At 35.5% G+C, this 22,511-nt stretch overlaps 1 protein-coding gene across 1 annotated transcript; it reads right to left on the reverse strand.

Moving 5' to 3' along the window:
- Positions 1-10,445: 10,445 nt before the first annotated feature.
- Positions 10,446-13,303, reverse strand: LOC143601442 (uncharacterized). Its single transcript, XM_077078848.1, has 6 exons — positions 13,186-13,303; positions 12,819-13,102; positions 12,463-12,600; positions 12,145-12,375; positions 10,897-12,051; positions 10,446-10,802 (listed from the first exon to the last, which is right to left on the reverse strand). Exons 1-6 carry the CDS (start codon positions 13,301-13,303, stop codon positions 10,446-10,448), a joined length of 2,283 nt encoding a protein of 760 aa, XP_076934963.1.
- Between the last annotated feature and the right edge of the window lie 9,208 nt (positions 13,304-22,511).

A 22,511-nucleotide genomic window follows, 5' to 3' on the forward strand; every position in this document is an offset into this window, starting at 1 on the left:
ACGGAAAACGGACCCCTTAGCTAATCCGGGACCCCAATATGTGATATTTCTTTATAACTTTATCATTTTATTAACCAATACATTTACCCAAGCTTATTTCCCCATAACTGTTTTCTGAACGCGTAAACGAACAACTTGGCCCAGCTGGGAAAACGGGAAATTAAGCCAAGTTCGGTTTTAAGTATTAGACACTGAACAACATCACAACCTAAGCCTATTGCCACTTTCTGAGCGTTCCAGCTATACCCAGATTAGTTATACAACCCAGTTTAGTACTGAGATTATAATAATATTAAAATATTAATGTTATTATAATATGGACTATATGGACTAAGTGATAGCAAGGGAAACGAACCTCGAGCTGACCTCGCACTGAGTGCCTACAAAACCGTGAGTTTCATGACCCCTCTTTTCAAACTGTTTACAAACCTTTGGGGTGAAAAGCGTGTTTATATACACTATTTATCAGAAAACGGTTCAAGATACAGATTATCTGAACATGTATATATGAAAAGTCCCTACAACCATAATGATTAACTACGTGCTGATGAAAGGTGATTATTATCATTGATCGGTATATTAAGTGGAGATAGTACGAATGACAAAACATAATGAAATTACACGTGACAACATGTTTATACAAACACGTCATGTAATGTTAAACATAACTAATTTGGGAATAATGTGGTCTGTAATGGCCATGGGGCTATTGTGGGTGAAAGGGGGGCCACAATAGTACTAAACTAAAGTTGAGTATGGCCTATGAGCCAAGTTCAGCTGCAACTTATAAATTAAAATTGAGTTTGGCCTATGAGCCAAGTTCTGCTGCAACTTACTAAACTAAAGTTGAGTATGGCCTACGAGCCAAGTTCTGCTGCAACTTACTAAACTAAAGTTGAGTATGTCCTAGGAGCCAAGTTCTGCTGCAACTTACTAAACTAAAGTATAGTATGGCCTATGAGCCAAATTCTGCTGCAACTTATAAACCAAAGTTGAGTATAGCCTACGAGCCAAGTTCTGCTGCAACTTATTAAACAAAATAACTTGATTATGACATGAGTGTTAATAAAATATTATGATTATATATGTTGTGGGCGGAAAGGGGGCCACAGTGAATAGTAATACGTGATAAATACTATATATGTGTGTGTGTGTGTATTGTGTGTGTATATATATACATACTATGTGGATAGGCGCAGGAAATTCTATGTGTAGAAAATAATAATTGTTTGTGTATACAATGTGTAATGTTTGAGTTTACGTGAAACCATTGTGGTCCATAGTGGTGATTTTACGTGGAACCGTTGTTGACGGAAAGGGGGCCACAGAGGTTGATTTTATTTGGAAAATGAAGGCACGAAGTACGAATGAGCAGTCACGATTTTATCGTAGTTTCAAACTCTATCATAAACTTATACACATACATATCAGTATACAAAGACATAGATATACATATATAAATGTAAATACATTTTTTTATATACGCGTGTACATACAAACTATGACTGTACGGTGCGCATAACTGATTTCGTTAAAACTTATGAAACTCAACAACTATTCGTAGTTGACCTGTTTTAACATGCTTTTCAGGTAATCAGATATGAGAAGTAATTTCCTGTGCGGTACGTGTCTGATTGGTGATTGATGTCGTGGGCATTTGAGTTAGAAGTAAAGTAATTGAAGAACCGGTTTGATTGTATCACCTAGTTTGTAAAAGATGTTAGAACGATGTAATATATTGTAAATTAGTTAGTAATGTTTCTTTATGAACAATGTATTTGATACCAGTTGTATCTGTTGCATTTCCGTTTTACGCTTTCGCAATTCGCTTAACGGGGTGTGACAGAAGTTGGTATCAGAGCAATTGGTTAGAAAAGATTAGGTTATCCCTTAGGATACCTATAATATAACCGTAAGCTCGATTATCACTGGGAAACTTAATAAAGAGTAACGATAGATACTGATGGATGCTGGGATGAACTCGTAGGGCAAGTGAGTCATTATGGTCCGGAACGTAATAACAGACTTGCTTGTACGAGGGAATTCGGGAAGAAGTCGCGGAACATACTAATAGGTAAAAATGGCCACATACGTGTATAAAGGTGATGTTGAGTATATATGTAAGGTACATACATGCTTATCTGAAACGAGGTATAGGGATACGTGTACATACGGTACTACCGATATTATGGAATCTTATCGAAAGGAACATTATAATCGGTTATGATCAATACTAATTCCTATATTAATTAAAATTATATTTTACTAAATTAATATTATATTTTATTACAATTAATATTATATGTATACATAACAAATAAAATATTTTATTTTTACCCTAATTAATAATATCTTCTCCTCTGATTAAAGCTATCGGAAAATGCTATTTTATGACTAACTATTACACCAAAGGATATCGAGATCGGGTAGCCTTATGACAACTAAGGAACTGGTGTTGCCTGTAAACGAGAATACGAGAACACTTAACCGAGTTCAAACTAAATCTGGTGATATAACGAAACCACTAAGGGGCTTAATATGCAAGGCTCGGGAAAGAACCATGGGAGGCGTGTCCTACAGACAATGATTTCAAGAATATATATATATATACACATATAATACCTCTCAGCCTGGGTCTAACCTTTATTTTATGTACTCGTTTCTTTGACACTAAACTAAACTATTTTCTGGTCATCCTTCGATTTCTGTTGTTTGAAAAACAAACACCATCACTGGGGGAAATACTTAGTGATGAATCCAGCTCATTAAATTATAAATATAATAACTACTTTATTGAGTCCCTAATTCTATAAACAGACCGTGACTACCAGTACATATAATGTATTAATGATATTTCAAAAATAATTATTAATAATAATAATTTCCTTTACATATCACCAGTACAACTAATTCTGATGAACCTCCTTAACTAGCAAACTCTTCGAATCATCTATGTTCGACAACCTTCAACCTCTCTTATATTACGCGATTTCAATCGATTATTATAAAATGAAAACCCCATAATCATGAAATGATGACGTGCCCCAACTGGAATGGAACCTACTTACCTCCAACCAGCAAACTACTATTTTTATTAAGTCCGACATGCCTACGAATACTGAATGACCTGGCGAAAGATTATATTTTACGATATTAGTTAACAAACATTCAGAAGTCAGGTGGAATATACACGTGCATTTCCATTATAACGTACTGATTAAACTCGTAACGAGCAAATATCTACCTACGGGAGAGACCGAACAAAAACAGCTTCCCAATAATGGGATCGTATCGGAACAATTGTCGTACAATTTGTGAACTATTTATAATTGTTATAACGTGTACTTTGATAGATAAGGATAGTACAGTATTGTTGTGTGTAGCTTCTGATACTCCATACAAGCATATTGGTGGTGCGCTATGCTAATATGGAGGACGATTTGGGCATTTTTAATACAAACATTGACTCCTATTGGGTTAAAATTTTTTGTTATAAGATGACAAATTTTAATATATATGCAAACTTTGGCATTTGCTAGGCTAATTTTACATACTATCCTTAGTATTCAGACTCGAGAACAAACTCGTGTGATATATACGTATTAATTGAAATACTTGATTACTTGTTATTGTAATTCCTTTTGTGATCATTAGCGTATGTGAATTTTGTTAATTATGGGATAACTGGTTTTTGTTATAGAATGGCCCCGAAGAAAGTAAACACGTTGTCTGAGGCAGATGTAGCCGAGATGATCGCTCAACAACTACAAACAGTACTTCCGACAATAGCAGCACAATTCGCGGCTGGTATCCATACAACTATGAATACAAATCAAGTGCCGAACGCTAACGCGGCCGTAAATACTAATCCCCCGAAAAATGCTAATACAACCACAAATGCTCCCCTGATAAATATTGATACTATCACAACTAATACTTCCCCGTTGAATACTAATATTACTTTCAATAATGATAATCTCTCACCGAACTTGAACAATAGTTGTAACAATCAAAATCCCCCGCAACACGGATATCAACTTAAGAATTTCATGCTATGTAAACCTATGGAATTTAGCGGTACTGAAGGACCAAATGGACTGGTAAAGTGGATCGAAAAGACTGAATCCATCATTAATATCACCAACTGTTCACCAGATTGTATTGTCAAATTTGCTACTTTTACATTTGTAGACCACGCGTTAATGTGGTGGAATACTGTTGTGCAAATTCAAGGACAAGAGGCAACCAATCGTATGTCTTGGACATAACTTAAAAATCTTATGATAAAACACTTTTGTCCGATAAACGAAATTCAGAAATTAGAACAAGAACTTCAGAATCTAGAAATGAAGGGTCCAGATCACTTGGAGTATACCCACCGCTTTAACGAACTGGCTCATCTAGTCCCATGGTTAGTTACTCCAGAATCTAAACGTACTGAACGCTACATTTGGGGTTTAGCCCCCGAAGTCAGGAGTTTGGTTAATTCAACTGGTCCTGTAACTTTCGAAAATGCCGTGTTACAAGCCGGCATTGTAACTTCTGATTTGATTAAAAGTGGTGCGTTAAGAATGCTCGGGAAATCATTTGGTACAAAACGAACCAATTATGGAGCGAGAATACAAGAATGACAATAGAATAATGTGCGCTCCTTACAATACAAAATTACGCTATGATCAGTTCCGATGTGAAGCAAGATAAGTATAACGGGCCTTTGCCTAGATGTGTAAAATGTGGTTATCATCATGTTAGTGAATGTCGGACCATGTGTGTCACAAATGTGGGGAGGTGGGACACTATGCCCGAAATTGTAGAACCGTTATGAATACTATAAATCTACCAACCCAACTCCATGACTCACAACTACCCCAACCTCAACCAACACGACAACAACCAGTCTACCAAAACCAACCCATAATAAACCGTAATGCCTGTTATGAGTGTGGTAGTGTGAAGCACATCAAGAAAGACTGCCCTAGATTGAACCCAATTGCGATGGAAAGACAAAGGCAAGGACCGGCATCAACGTCCAACTCGACTAGGGGTCATGTATTGTAAATAAACCGGATAGAACAAATATAGTAACGAGTACGTTCTTAGTAATGCCTAATATACTTTAGTTTATTTATTACGGACACTGATAGACGTTTCGTTCATACAAATTATTACCTTGGAAAATATACCGGCTAGTAAAATAACAATTCTGTATATTATAGAAATCACCAAAAGTAAGACTATAAATACTAACCATATTACTCGAAAAACTACCCTCTTAACCTAAATAACTAGCTATTCCCTATCAATGCACTCCTGATGGAAGTGAGGAATCATTGTGTAATAGTCAGTATGGACTAGTTAATTGAGTTCAAATTAAGGTTATATATAGAAATAGAACTGTTATACTACCTCTTCTAGATAAAGAAGTGATCCCGTACACGGAACAAAACCTAGTACCCCAATGACGAAACACGGATGAGAAGAACTATACTATCCGTATCCGAAACTTAAACTTTAAACTTTTATAGCCTTAATAACCAAGTGATGAACAAGGAAAAGTCAGGCCAGATGTTCGGATAAACTGAGTACTAGTATAAAGATGCAAGCGAAATCTATGAAAGAATCATAGGCACATGTGTTGTAAAGTGTGCACTATTATAAGTTAACGGGGAATACTAAAGATCCTCGGAGATGCTACAACAATTCGAGATACCCCATTGGAAGTGGGAAACAAACTAAAATGGAACCCTTAACACGTGTTCCTTAAACATCCCGAGAAAGCAATTCAAGCTGAATGATAGTTCCCTGACTAATCCACTCCAAATACCTTCTTTTGATTTGTAACAACTACCCAACTGAAAAAAAAAAAACGCGCCTTAACAAAATCTTATCCTTAGTGAGTTATGTATGAAACTTAGATCCCTAATCCACCCGAACACGATATTTAATCCTCTAACAAACAATCAATATTCAAACATTAGAGGAAAGTGAGACCGGTAATTTCAATCCTCGTACGTTAACAGTCAACGTAATATTGTACAAGCGGTTATATACTACATTATACGAGCAAGAATATAAATCGCTACCTTATTAAATTCAAAAAAAATTTGCGACATCCAAAATATAAATTCCGATTCGATTTCGGAAACCATAAATAAAGCTCGTAATATCAGAAACAAACTAAAATCCGCTTGAGGCTAACTAGAGGACTATACCGATATATGTGAGAAGATGACGATTCTTGGAAGGTGTTAGTTGAGCTAATGAAAACGTGAAAATACATGGAACTGGAAAAATCCTTGAAGGTTAATTCCGTAATGTATTAGACAAAATTATCTCATTAACGATATTTTGTATATATCAAATCAGAACGAGTGCCGTACTGACTGGACGGACGTAGTTCTACCTGAAAATTTGTATACAACTAAACTCTATAAAGGAAACCATGAAAATGTTGAACGGGGAAAATCAAACAGTTACGACATAACAAAATTTCATTGATTAAAGTTCGGTGGAATCCACAACGGGGAATCAACGTGTTCGGAAACAGAAGAATGATTCTGAAACGAATAATTATAAAATTATTCCCCTAAAGGGGCGTATTGGCATATTGAATTTCGGGGACGAAATTTCCTAACTGGGGGAGAATGTGACATTCATGACAAAACCGGATGCACCTTAGTACTTACAAACTCGAATAAGCGTTTAACCGCTTATTGCGTAACGAATAAACGATTAACCAAACGGGTCAGGTTATGGTCCGGATATCCCGGGGTGCCATCTATAAGTGATATGCGTTTAATATAAGTCAATATAGTGATATTAAAGCCTTAGAATGATAGCAAATCAATTAAACGAAAACATGCTAGTTTAACCACTCGCTATGATCTTAAACGCGAAAGATAGTTCTGAAACAAGCATTGTATCATCCATTAAGCCGAAAAAGATCTACCAAATACTTTTTGGGGATGTTCTAACCGATCCATGAAAATATTTTCGATTTTTACAAACAAATACTACGTTTTTATAAATTTACACAAAAATGATCGAAAAACGCTCCTTTTCGCTATTTGTCATACCTGATATGTTTTTTCATGCCAAAAACCAAACCCGATATAAACTTGGACTCGGGATTTCATATTCGGGCACGCAAAACGAGACTAATGGGCCAAAATTAGACCCAAAGGAGGCCCAAAATTTCTAGCCCGCCAAAGTGGACTAAACCCTCCTTAAAATCCTTTTCACATTTAAACCCATTAGTTGATATTTTTATATGATATTTCTCACAATTTCTGGACATTCAGCCCCTGCCTTCTTAACACACCCAAGAAACCTTCAAGGTAAGCTTCATGTTTGATCATTAGAACTTGAATTAAACATGGTTTTTACATAAAACTTGATCCTTGATTATCAAAAATGACTTCTAACCATCCAAAAACCCTAAAAATTATCCAAAAACATATTTTGATCATACGCATGGTTAAGAACCTGGATTGATAAGTTTTTTGGCCATAAAAATGGATTACAGGGTTTAAACGAAGTTTTTACGGTTCAAAAGTTCGGTTTAGAACCCTAACCAAAACCCTAATTTCCATGGCTGTTCTCTTGATGATACATGGTTGGTTTGTGATATAGGACTTGTATCTAGCCTACATAGGAGCACAAGAGCGTGAAAAGTTGATTAGAAAGGCGGAAACGAACCAAAACCGCTAAGGTAATGCCGAAACACTCGCTTACGGGCTGTTAAAGTTAAGGTTGTGATATGCATATTGTTAGGTCTTGAAATTTTACAGGGACATCAGGTACCATGTCATTGAGTCCCTGTTCAAATTTGGTAATTTTTAGACCTTCCGAGAATATTTGGTGAATTTATTACCGAATTGGGACGTTTACTTGGGAAAAATAGTTAAAATACTTGAAAAATAATGAAATTTTGTGGGGAACTCAGATTTGGTATATTTTGATCACATATAAAATTTGGGATCATTTGGAAAAGTTTAAGCGTGTTTTGCGTATATGCGTTCGTATTGAAATTACCGGTCAAGTTAATTGAGTTCAAATGAAGGTTATATATAAAAATAGAACTATTATACTGCCTCTTCTAGATAAAGAAGTGATCCCGTAAATGGAACAAAACCTAGTACCCCAATGACGAAACACGGATGAGAAGAACTATACTATCCGTAACCGAAACTTGAACTTTAAACTTTTATAGCCTTAATAACTGAGTGATGAACAAGGAAAAGTCAGGCCAGATGTTCGGATAAACTGAGTACTAGTATAAAGATGCAAGCGAAATCTATGAAAGAATCATAGGCACATGTGTTGTAAAGTGTGCACTATTATAAGTTAACGGGGAATACTAAAGATCCTCGGAGATGCTACAACAATTCGAGATACCCCATTGGAAGTGGGAAACAAACTAAAATGGAACCCTTAACACGTGTTCCTTAAACATCCCGAGAAAGCAATTCAAGCTGAATGATAGTTCCCTGACTAATCCACTCCAAATACCTTCTTCTGATTTGTAACAACTACCCAACTGAAAAAAAAAAAACAAACGCGCCTTAACAAAATCTTATCCTTAGTGAGTTATGTATGAAACTTAGATCCCTAATCGACCTGAACACGGTATTTAATCCTCTAACAAACAATCAATATTCAAACATTAGAGGAAAGTGAGACCGGTAATTTCAATCCTCATACATTAACAGTCAACGTAATATTGTACAAGCGGTTATATACTACATTATACGAACAAGAATATAAATCGCTACCTTATTAAATTGAAAAAAATTGTAAATTAGTTTGTAAAAGATGTTAGAACGATGTAATATATTGTAAATTAGTTAGTAATGTTTCTTTATGAACAATGTATTTGATACCAGTTGTATCTGTTGCAATTCCGTTTTACGCTTCCGCAATTCGCTTAACGGGGTGTGATAGTGCTTCAACTAGTAAACTGTGCCATTGCACTAAACTTTGAGGAACAAGCTGATTACCTTTGTAAATGGTCCTGGTTTGCAGCCCTTTTAATGGTTGGAGGATGATGGTAGAAGTAGAATCCACCAAATGTTAAGGGGTAACTTGATGAATTGGTTTACTGATGCACTTTCGAAGCAACAACACGTGAAAAATGGGATGTATTTTAGCAGTAGCCGGTAAGTCTAATTTGTAAGCTACAGGTCCGATCTTGGCGATGACCTGGTAAGGACCAAAATATCGATGACTAAGCTTGTGATGTCGTTGGAATCGGGCAGATCCTTGGCGGTTGGTTGAAGTTTCACATAAACCCAGTCGCCAACCACAAATTGTACATCATGTCGGTGTTTGTCAGCAGCCAATTTCATGCGTGATTGAGCCTTGAGAAGATTGCTTTTCAACAAAGTTAATACATTATCTCTTTCCAGAGACTGTTCCTCCAATGTAGGATTAGTGGTTGAATCCCGCAAATATCGAGTAATAGATGGAGGTTTCCGACCATACAATATCTCAAAAGGAGTCATTTGGGAAGATGTTTGGTATGAAGTATTATACCAAAACTCAGCCCACGGTAAAAATTGCAGCCATTTTTGCGGATGATCTGCTACATAACAACGGAGATACATTTCTGAACAACGATTAAGTGCTTCGGATTACCCGTCCGTTTAAGGGTTGTAGGCGGTACTAAACTTGAGAATGGTACTGTTTACCCGATGTAATTCTTTCCAAAAATCCGTCAAGAAACGGGCATCTCTATCAGTGACAATGGTCAAAGGAATACCGTGTAGCCGAACTATTTCATTAATAAAAGCAGTCGCAACAGAAATGCTATTAAAGGAAGACGGTAGGGCAATAAAATGACCATATTTTGACAAACGGTCAACCACAACCATAATGACAGTTTTACCTTGCGAGACGGGCAAACATGTTATGAAATCCATAGCGATATCTTCAAATACCACTTGAGGAATCGGAAACGGTTGAAGTAATCCTCCCAGAGCTAAAAACGAAGGCTTTGTTTGTTGACAAATATGGCAATGAGCAATAAATTGTTTGACATCAGCCCTCATTTATTTTCAATAAAACGTGGATGACAAACGTTGATACGTACGAGTCACCCCCGAGTGCCCGCCAAAAGCCGACGAATGAAATTCTGTGAGTAATTGCTGTTTTAAAGCCGGATTATTTGGAACCATCAAACGACCTCTGAATAATAAGAGCCCGTTCTTAAGCGTATACTCTGGAAAATTGGCAGGATTGGATGCGCAACGCTGCATTAAAGTAGTGAGTTCGGGGTCGGTTTGGGCTACCAAGGATAAGTCTTGCAATAAGGACGGAATCGGTGCAGAAATTGCCATAAGATAACCAACAGAAACCCGTGATAACGCGTCAGCAGCTCCGTTTTGGGTGCCCGGTCGATAGACAATGTCAAAGTCAAATCCCAGAAGTTTGTCCAACCATTTTTGCTACTCCAGGGTTTGGATGACCTGATCTTGGAGACGTTTTAAAGACTGCTGATCAGTCAAAATAGTAAATTTATGGCCCAACAAATATTGTCTCCACTTAGCAATGGCTTGCGTGATGGCGTACATTTCCCTATGATAAGTAGATGCCTGTTGCATTCGAGGACAGAGCTTCTTACTAAAATAGGCTAGAGGATGTTTATCTTGGGACAAAACAACCCCGATTCCATTTCCAGATGCATCTGTTTCGATGGTAAAGGGTTTAGAGATGTCGGGAAGTCGAAGAATAGCTGTAGAACAGAGCAGTGATTTGAGTTGCTTGAAAGCCTGTAGTGTGGTGGGAGTCCATGAAAAGGCATCCTTCCGTAAAAGATCAGTTAGAGGACTTGGCAATGGAAGCATAATTTTTTATGAAGCGTCGGTAATAACCGGTAAAACCCAAAAAACTTCGAACATCTTTAACATTTTTAAGAACCGACCATTGTTGAATGGTACTTATTTTGTCAGGATCGACCGCAACCCCTTGAGACGAGATGATATGTCCCAAGTAAGCAACTTGGTTTTGGCCAAAAGTGCACTTAGATAACTTGGCAACCAACTTGTGAGTGAGTAACAACTGTAATGTAAGACGAATGTGGTGTAAATGATCTTCCCATGTCTTACTATATATTAAAATATCATCAAAAAATACTAATATGAATCGATGAAGAAATGGGCGGAACACGTCATTCATAAGACTTTGGAACGTGGAGGGAGCATTCGTAAGCCCGAAGGGCATGACTAAAAACTCGTAGTGTCCATCATAGGTACGAAACGCTGTTTTCATTGCATCCCCATTAGCGATGCGAATTTGATGATAGCCGACTAGTAAATCAAGCTTAGAGAAATAATGGGCCGCGTGTAACTCATCGAATAACTCATCGATGGAAGGTATAGGAAATCGATCCCGGACTGTAATAGAATTTAAAGCTCGATAATCGACATAAAATCGCCACGTGCCATCTTTCTTACGAACCAAAATAACTGGAGACGTAAAGACACTTGTGCTAGGACGAATGATTCCTTGGTGAAGCATTTCTTGAACCAACCGTTCGATTTCTTGCTTTTGAAAATGAGGATATCGATACGGTCGTACCGAAATCAGTTTACTAGCCGGAAGTAACTCGATATGGTGATCCTGGGACCGGATTGGAGGTAAGCCTTTTGGTGCAGTAAAGACATCCGTAAACTGAATCAAGATAGCCTGCAATTCTGGAGGATAATCAGGTGGTTTGTGGTCTGGTGGAACAAGGGTCAAATGAAATAGTTGACCAATGCTATCGGATCGCACTAACTGCCGGAATCCGTTGAAATGAATCGCTTGAGCTACGGGAGTTGGATCACCTTGCCATTTAATCCGATTTCCTTGGTAAGAAAACTCAAAAACCGATGTCGAGTAATCAGTGACCACCGGCCCGAGTGTAGCTAGCCATGATACCCCTAAGACCATATCCCACCCTTGTAATGGTAACACATAAAAATCAACAATAATTGTTTGCCCTTGAATTACCAATTCCATTTTCTTGGCCAAGCCGGAACAAGGAAGCCTTTCGCCACTGCCTACTAATACCTAAAATGGTTCAATGGACTCGATCGTGAAATTAAGAAATGTAGCAATTCGAGTTTGCACAAAACAGTGGGTGCTGCCCCCGTCTAAGAGAACCTGAACTGATTTTCCGTGAACGGAACCGGTGAAACGCAACGTGGTGGAAGAACACCCACCAGACAAGGCATTATATGAAATAGCAGACTGAGTTTGAACTTCCTCTAATTGAAGTTTTTTAGCGAACATAGAATCCGTACCTTCGCATGACGGAAAAGCAGGAGAACCACCTGGATCTGGTAAGTCTTCATCGAAGAAAAGAAGTTGTGGCGTCGCTTTACATTTATGGTCCTAGGTATATTTTTCGTCACATCGATAGCACAAACCTTGAGATCTTTTCTGAGAGATTTCAGCCGGAGTCAATCGCCGAAACCCTACCTTAGATGTTGTGGTCGGAGACGGCAATGGTTTGCCTGGAACAGGTACGGTGATCGGAGCATCAGAATAAGCCAATTTAGGAGTTGGTTTTAAGGGTTTAGATGAGCCCAAAGAAACCCGGCCCAAGCCCTTCTCAAACTAGATCCGTTGCTCATGTAATTGAGACTTATCCATTGCATCTTCCAGAGTAACAGGCCCATGAAAAATGACAGACTGCTTAATATCGTACCGGAGACCCGAAATCCAGCAGCTAATCAGAAATTCCTTCGGTAACGGCATAGTGCGATTGGAGATAGCTTCAAATCGGGCACGATAATCGGCAACAGTAGTCGTTTGTTGAAGCTTAGCTAACTGACCCTCTTTTTCTCGAGATCGTTAGATCGGAAATGCCGCTTAACAACCTCAGTAAAGGCGTTCCATGTGGAGATCTGGTGATAACGTTGCACCCAATCATACCAATCAGCAGCAGCTTCATCCAAATAAAAAGAAGAAATAATCAATCGATCCAGATCTGGAATGGAATATAACTCAAAATAACGCGATGCTTGAGCCACCCATCGTTCCGGATGTACGCCGTTGAATCTTGCCAGATACACCGGCGCTGGTTTGTGACGGCCGAGGATACTGGAACCAGCACCATCTGACGAACCGTTGAACGTGTAATCAACGAGTTTCTTCAACTCGCTTGGACTCGGTGTGCGTTTAATTAGTTCATTAATGGACTGCTGGATAGATGCGATGCGGAAACGACCCCATCCAATTCATTCTGTATGGCCCGTTGCTCCTCCTGGACACCTTTAACCGTGTCCTCCATAACTCGAGCTCGAGTTCCATCTGCCATCGATGCAATGGAACGATGAAAGCACCAATTTGTAATGAACTACTCACTCAAATAATCAAAAGATTGAGTTTATTTAAAACTGAGAATTGGGGATGGGAAGAACAGAGTAGAAAGAAGAAAATGGGAATAATAGAGTCATGAGATCTAACAAATTGTCTACCTCATGATCACTTAATAATTACATTAAATAGAAATATCCTAACAGAATTCTGTTAGGTCATGGCTGACATGACACCCATAATGTGGTCCTGAGGTTGCACTTTAATTCTTTCACTTTTTCTTTGTTCACATTTTTGGTGTGTTAGCATTATGCTTGTGTATCAATCAGACTCATGACAGAATCCTTATCATCGTGTGCCGAAGGTATTTTACTAATTTAATTCGTTGTTTTTCTTATTTAATATCTATCATATTCTAAACCCTACATCACTTTCCCCCTTTCATAGTGGTGTTCATTAAATCAATTTGTAATCTTAGGAAACGAACCTGAATCATCTTCTACCCGTTTATCATGTATTTGTATTGTGATTTTTTAATATTTTTTTACAAGATGGAGCCAAAGAATTGCTTTCCTACCCTCGATGACATCAGCTGTTAGTGTTATTCTTCCAATTTTCAAAATCTAATGTTAAATTGTATCACCTATTATGTGGTAAATTGTGTTTTTTTTTTTCTTCAAGAAGTTTATTCACATATGAGATGCAAATCCTTGTAATGTTTCATCTCGCAATTGCCATAGCAAGTTGTTAGTTACAAAAGAACTATACAGATGTAGTGCACCAACCCGTGTACGTAATGGTACATAATATTGATCAAATTTGTTTCATGTAATTGCAAAGATTCTATGGTTCGTTTTAATTCGTTTAATTTAAATCCCTCACTTTCTTGTAGGTGTGTTCATGGTTCGGTTTAAAACGGTGAAACGGGCCATATCGGTTTGGTTTGATGAACGGTTTTAATAAAACCTTTCGGTTGGTTGATTTCAAAAATTTTGAACCATGCTGACCGGTTTCGTTTGTGGTTTATATAAAAAACCGGACCGGGCACTACAAATTGAATATATATATATATATATATATATTTGAGATATTTTACAATATTCACAGTGAGTAATTTCTAAAAAGGGTTATTTACCATTTTGCTTAACATTTCCTTTAAATATTTTCTTTTTTTTTCTTCAAATTCTACAAGGTGTTGCTGCACAGAACTACCCTTTTCAGTTTGTTTCTATAATTTTTTTTTGCGACATCAGATTCTGCCTTTTAGAATGCTGAGCATATGATTCGGCTTTCTAATTTCTTTAAGTTTGGATGTCTTATCAAGATTAGGTTAGGTGTGTATTAAAATTTCATATTCAAATCCACCCTAAGTTTGAATCCTTTTTTTTGGCCAAAAACTCCTTCCAGAAACAAGTCCTGATGAATCATATTTATGAGTGCATCATGTAGAATCCTTCATAATGTCTTTTGTTGCTTGCAGGAACTACCACTCGCTATTTGCTATTGACAACGCTGTTTACGGATCAATCTAAAGGATTTTTAACAAACTCAGTATCTCAAAAAGCAAGGTGAATACTCTGCATCTGCAGAGTAAAGAAACCCTTCTTCCTATTTGCTTTGTTAAAAAATACTATAATATTAATGTACATAAACTTTTCAATACTTCTGTAGGAAATCATATAATTCATTGGTGGGTATATTCATTGTGCAGTTGTAGCCATGAAGGTTCCGCAAGTTTACAACCTAAACTGAACGATATACACAAAAATGTCCATTATAGTATTTTTGAACAACGCAAATTAGGCCTATGAAGATATTAAACAGGAAGAAGGATTTCTTTACCTTGCTTTTTGATATATTCATTCTCTTAACAATCCTTTGATGTATAATTTGTATAATTTATATTGTGTTCATTAAATTGTATAACAAGCACGCCAGTTATTCTTTTCTTAGAATATGATAATTTATTTATGATACAATTACGTTTCCTTTCCTGGTGGCTGGTAAACCAATAATAGTTACTATAAAGTATTTCTTTCGCTACAAAATCTAAGGTAATGCTATGTTATGATATTTATGTTTTATTAAACATTGTTTTCTTCTAAGCTATAGTCAATTCTAAGCTATACAAAGTTATGATATCTATCATATATTATTTGTAAACTAATGATCAATGTATTATTAAAAAAATTTATGTATTTAATTATAATGTATATTTCTACTATTTTTATTTAATAATCAAATTTTCTTATCATGACTTTGTTTTATTGATATTTTGATTATTTTAAACTTATAAAATTAAATTTGTTAAATCCGTGTTATACACGGGTAGCTAGCCTAGTATTTTATATATAGTATAGATATAGATTAATCGTATACAGATTATATCAGCAGTTGCATCAAAAGCACGTGAGGTCAATATGCATACCAAAGTAACCAACCACATATGATTATATCAACAGTTACATCAAAAGCACTTGAGGTCAATATGCATACCAAAGTAACCAACCACATATATATCATGAGCATTTTGTTCTTGATGACACAACTAAATCAAAGGTTACGGTTATACCAGAAAAACCGTTGAACATTTGGTTTTTGATAACACAACTAAATAAAGTGAGAAATGTGCATTGTGATACAAAAGCTGTTAAAATATTTGGTTCTTGATAACACAACTAAATAAAAAGAGAGGTTATGATTGAAAACTTGTTAAAACATTTAATTTTATTTATTTTTTTATAAGGTTCTTGATAACACAACTAAATAAAGTGTTACGATAGAAAACATAATATTAGAAAGAGGTTATGATAGAAAACCCTTTAAAACATTTGGTTTTTGATAAGGTTCTTGATAACACAATTAAATGTGTTACCAATAGGAAACTGAATATTGAATGGTTTTCAAGAGGTAGAATAGATTCTACACTTAGAATCTAGGATCTCACGAGCATCACATCGGCCATCGCACAAAAGTTAACCTCAATCATCCACCAAAAGCTTGATAAAACTAAGCAACATACTAAACTATCACAAATGTCCTAGCATTAATCAATTACATTCCTAATTAACAAAGTGTTTATTGATACTGTGTTTCAATTTTTTTATAAGTTTTGAGGCATTGTTCACCCATAGGTTGTCATTTGCTTACACATTTACACTATTATTCACTAACCAATCAACTGGACACGTATTTTCACATTTCTTCTATCATTTAGTATCCGGTAGTGTGAGTTTGGACGTTAAATGATAATTGATGAGAACCAGTGAAATAATCACATTTTTGCTTACACTATAACTTTATACATATGTTTATGTGTTTTCACTTTCGTTTGCTATAGCAACCATATCGAAAACCAAATTTTTAATGTCTATCACATCATTTAAGTAATTTTAACCATATTTTGCTCCTTTTTGTTTTTTATGCACCGGCCAATCATAATTTTTGTCTTCATTTATATTTATAAAAGGTTAAAAAGTAATAATTGTGAAATGATTGAAAGAGACACTATACCATTCTTTTACTTTTTGCAAAACGAGACGTCACGCGTCGGTTAGAAAATATACGATTATGCTTGTATAGTTACCCCTACGCGCGTGATATGAAAAAAAAGAATACAAAGCCACCTTCTTCGAAACCACCGTTACCACCTTCTCATAACATACACATATTCATCATCACATTAACCATTTCTCATATAACCAACCAATCACAAACCCTAACTTCACAAGCATTGATCTCATCACGATGTTCGCAAAATCCGACGTGGAAGCCGGACCTACTCCGGCGCCGCTGTAACCGACGATGACCGAGTCGCCGGAGCTCCGGTGGTCGTTTGTTCGGAAAGTTTACGCTATCCTTGCCGTACAGTTGCTTCTGACAGTTGCAGTGGGCGCTGTTGTCGTCCCGTTTCGGCATCCGATCGTCAGGTTTTTCACTACTACTAACGGCGGATTGGCTTGTTATATCGTTATCCTATTAACGCCGTTTGTTAGTATGTAGTTAATTATTGAATCTATTTCGTTCGGTTTTAGTATAAATTGTGTGTAGTATGCGTAGTTATGAAGTTGCTAGGGTTTATGTATTATGTTGTTTATTTTAGAATTAATTTCGTTTTATTAATTATAGTGAAATTGCTAGGGTCTTTGCGTTGTAGTTTCGGTTGATTTTCGGTAAATTTAGGTTGAAAAAAAATGATGTGCAGCAGCATCTGTAATGGTGAAATACTGAAATTGCAAGGGTTTATGTGTCCTAATTTCTGCATGTGTATTCTATGTCAGTTCATTAGGTTCGTGAACAGTCGGTTACAGTTTATGTTCGTTCATTTATGCTTGTTTATATTCGTTTGAGTACGTTTTTTTTTTTGCTTGATTAAGTTTGTTTTGGTTAAAATTTCATTTGATTACACGTTCGTTTCGTTGGAATTTACTTTGATTACGTTTGTTTTTCGTTTGATTTCATCAAACTATGGCTGAATTGATGTGTAGCAGCATCTGCAATCAATTAATCATGAAATATCTGCAGTTTTTGTGTTCTATTTTCTGCATGTGTCTAGTGCGTTCATTTATGTTTGTGAACATTTGTTTACATTCGTTTATTTAAGCTTGTTTATGTTTTTTTGTTTATGTTCTTTTTCGGTGTACTTTTGTCTGATTTCATCAAATTTTGGTTAAAATGATGTTCAACATGTGTAATCGTGAAATTGCTAGTGTTTTGGTGTTCTAATTTCTGCATGTGTTCATTCGTGGCGTTTATTTTTGTTTGTGAACATACTCGTTTGTGTTCGTGTGTTCATGTTCTTTTTGGTTGTAATTTTGTTTGATTTCATCAAATGTTGGTTGAATTGATGTGCAGCAGAATCTGTAATCATGAAATTTCTACAGAGTTTGTGTTCTAATTTCTGCATGTGTCTTGCTCATTCATTTATGATTGTGAACGTTCGTTTATTTTAGCTCGTTTATGTTTGTTTGTTTGTTTGTTTACGCTCTTTTTTCGTTGTAATTTTGTTTGATATCTTCAATTTATCGTTGAAATTGATGTATTATTTTGTTGTACAGCCTTAATCCCTTTGTTCTGCTGTCATCAGCGTCATCCGATCAACTATGTGCTTCTAGGAATCTTCACCATTCAGAGGCTTATTATCAGATAAATAAAAAGCTTGTCTAGTCTCGAGCCTGCTGAACCATTCAGAGGCTTATTTATCAGATAAATAAAAAGCTTGTCTAGTCTCGAGCCTGCTCAAGCTCATTCAGAGGCTCAACCAAACAGACTTAACTGGTTCAGCACTTACTGGCTCAGATGCTCTTAACCATTCAGACCTCTTACCGGTTCAGCACTTGCCAAACAGCCGCTAAGATCATTCGTACTCCATGGTGGTTACATAAAAAAACGATTTGTTGCGTCACTGCCACACAAATGAAAAGCGCCCTACAAAAGAATGTGTAACGAGTTTACTAACCATATTAATATTATTTTGTGGCAAATGGGTTGGGTTGGGTCGAAACGGGTCATGAGTTGGAACGGATTAGGGTTGGAATGGGTCAACAAAAAAAAGGGTTGTTTTGGTTTGGGTCGGAACGGGTTAGGGTCAACAGGTTCGGGCCAAAACGGTTTCGGGTCGAAATGGGTAAAGGCAAGAACGGGTCAAAACGGGTTTCGGATCATGTTTTTTTTTAAGAACGAGGACAATGAAGGAAATGTTTTAATTTTTTTATATTTTTCGTTTTTTATTTATATTTTGAGTTATGATTTTTTTTATTAATTTTTTTGAATTATTTTTGAGGGATTTTTATTAACATCAAAAACCCCTAAAAAAAATTCAAAAAAAAAATCATAACTCAAAAACGAAAAAAGTTAATTAACTAAAACGTTTCCTCCGTTATCCTCATTCCACCAAAAAAACCGAGAAATGAACTGAAACCGAAAAGTCGACGACATGAAATAAAAAACCAAAGCTGAACCTAATTGATCGAAATCGAAAAAATCGATCAAAACGAAACTAAAAACCTGAAACTGAACAGAAATGAAATTGGAAAAAACCGACCAAAACGAAACAAAAAACCGAAAACGAATCCGAAACCGACCAAAACGAAACAAAAGGCCGAAGACGAATCCGAAACCCAACCTGTCCAGGTGCTCCGAAACCGACCAAAAAAACAAAGGAAACCAAAACCCAACCTGTCCAGTGCGAAAACTCGTGTCGGCCGAAACCTAATCCGAGCCAAAACCTAAACTGAACTTGTTCCAATCCAAAACCCGTTTCAACCCGAGCCGGCCACTTTTCCTTAAGACACTAACCCACATTGACCCATTTATAAAAATTTGTCGAACCATTTTGACCCGAAAATAAGAAAGGTGACATTTCAAGTGGCCTATTTTGACCCATTTAGTTAAAATCTATTACACAAATCAACCCATATTATGTTTAAAACAACCCAAATTGACCCATTTAAAACGGTTTGAGTTAAAATTGCACCTCTGAAAATAATAATTAAATTAACTAAATAATGAAAACGAAAGATGGGTTTTTTTAATTGGTTTACAAAATAAAAGAGAGAGATGTGGAGAGAAATGACCCTAATTCACGTGCTTCATTCCACGCTACAACGGGCAACGCACGAGTTTTTGAAATCTATGATGGTGGGGTGGGGTGGGGGGGGGTTAAAATTAGTGAGAATGGGGCAACGCTAACACGCTTGCCCTAAGGAAAGAAATCTGATATAAAAGGACTCTTTACTTTTCTTGGACAACTTAGTTTTCTTATATTACATCATACCACTTTCTTTTACCTCTCCTATGTGTTGTAAACGTTCACATACATATATTATTCTACATGTTAAAAAAACGTGTGCATTATACCGGTTAATTAAAGAAAACACCAGATAAAGAATTATTTTAAATAATGCATGTTATAATTTTATATACCACGAATGAATGAAAGGTGAAATAAGAAAAATATACAGAAATAGGCTGGACTTACGGAAGTTTGACACATGACAGTGGATAGTTACTTATAGAGTATAAATAAAATGTCTTTCGTCATGTAAATTGCTGATTTAATCGTGAGACGGTGTTCTCAAACCTCTAGACTCTCTTGCGGGTTCTTTAAATCTATTACTCTAATAAAAGAATACTCTTTTGTGTCACTTGTCACTCTCTTAGTCATTCTTCACTTTTTTAACCTATTTTTAATATATGCAATATAATTGTTCGAACTTATAATTTTGTGCCCTTATCTATCATACCTCCCTCAAAAATTCAAAAAGATAAATTTAACACAATAAATGAATAACCATAAATTCAAAACTAAAATTTCGTTAATCAGGTCAAAACATATACCATACCTCCCTTAAAAATCTGTTTACGTTTAATTTGAAAAGCTACAATCCTGGTTTATTAGGTAACGTATTATTTAACACATAATATTTTTAATATTAAATTTTTCCAAGATGTATAGGTTGTTTTCTCTTCTTATCTGTTTACTTGATGTTTAGCTCTAAAAATCTGTTTGTTTCATTCAATCAAATCATTTACCAACCTTAATTACATGTAAATCCAAATTCTTTGATTATTTGGAAAGCCACAATCACGGTTTCTTAGTTGTTTAAATAATTATAGAGAATGAGATATATCAAATTAATTAAATATTATAACAACTTCCTAAAATATTCATTAATCACACTCGATAAGTATTCAAAATTTCAGCGTTCCTTATCTAATATTTTCAAGTATTATATGTAAGGCATCACATCTTCTGATACTCTGCTATGCTAACTCAGAATAATCAAAAGTTTCACAGCTACGGCAAACAGGTTAGAATGTCTTTTTTATATTCCTGGCAATTGCATTCCTTATCTAATACTTTCAACCATATCATTTGTTGCTTGATTATACGACTTTTAATTGTAATATATTAAGAAAGTTGAAATATTTCATATACAGATGGTTTGTGACAACAAATTTATCCTGCTTAATCAACTTCCAAGTGCTAAGGACTCTAAGGATGACTCTCTCATGAAAGTTCATGTAATCCAGTTTTAGGATAATCATGTTTTGGATAAACCTAAACAAATAATCTCAAAAGACATAATATTAATTTTTAGACAAGTATAATTTGTTATGTGTGTCAATATATAATATTTTCATGGTCATTGTCACCTATATTGTGTTTTTTTTAACATGCTGAATTTTTAATTCTTTTTAAATGTGAAAGAAGCATGGTTCATGGGAGCGTATTAAAAATTTTATATACAGATTTGAGAGATGCACTTCAAAAGATATGTGTTATATTATAAATAACTTTTCTGTTGGTGACAACAGTACTGAATACATGTATGTGAATAATAACAAAGAAACTTAATCTCTTTCTGAAGTCAACTGTTACACTTCTGGTGGTGATTTACACGGATTCAAGTTTCATGGCATTGATGTACTTATTAACAAGGTTACTGAAACAGACACCATTGTTGGTAAGTATTATCTTAAATATTAATACTTTTAATTAAATTTCTGTTACTATATTATTTTTAAAAATGGGAAATTTATAGTTGAAACCATTTGCTTATCATATTTTCTAAAGTAAAAGAAGTTGTACATCGCCTTTGATATAAACTTCGGTTTAAATCATTATCCACTATTTTTATCCTTCGTTTTGTGTCTTCTATTCAGTTCTACTCTCATGTAACAATAACATATGAATCACTATCACATTCTTCACTGTTCTGCTACAACCTGATTGTTACAGCATTGTTAAATTTGCAAATGAACTTATAAATCTTAGCATCTATGTTTTTTTATAGATTAACAACTTTATTATACATTTGTGTGATAGATTTACTATAAATTAATGATTTTTCACCAATTTTTTCAACATCTTAGTAAATACAAATATGGTATGTGTCACACCCCAATCTAAGGCGGAAATGCCGGGGCATGATCCGATTGCTCACAGCTCGAAGATACTATTATAAATATAATATGACAATATCTATTAAGTTAATTATTTTCAAATACAGTACACAAATATTCCAAATACAAATGAATAATTTAAAACAGGTAAACCAAACAAGTGTTAAATAATAATTGTCTTCATTACCCTAAGGTCTTTTAAGTGTCCATTAGGGCTGTAAACGAACCGAAGGAACACGAACAAGGCCTTGTTCCTGTTCGTTTGTTAAGAAAATAATGTGTTCACGAACAGTTCATGAACA

Source organism: Bidens hawaiensis, unplaced genomic scaffold (genome assembly GCF_021521415.1).
Source record: "Bidens hawaiensis isolate Kalapana, Puna unplaced genomic scaffold, B.hawaiensis_p1.1 tig00056278_1, whole genome shotgun sequence".
Taxonomy (NCBI): Eukaryota; Viridiplantae; Streptophyta; class Magnoliopsida; order Asterales; family Asteraceae; genus Bidens; species Bidens hawaiensis.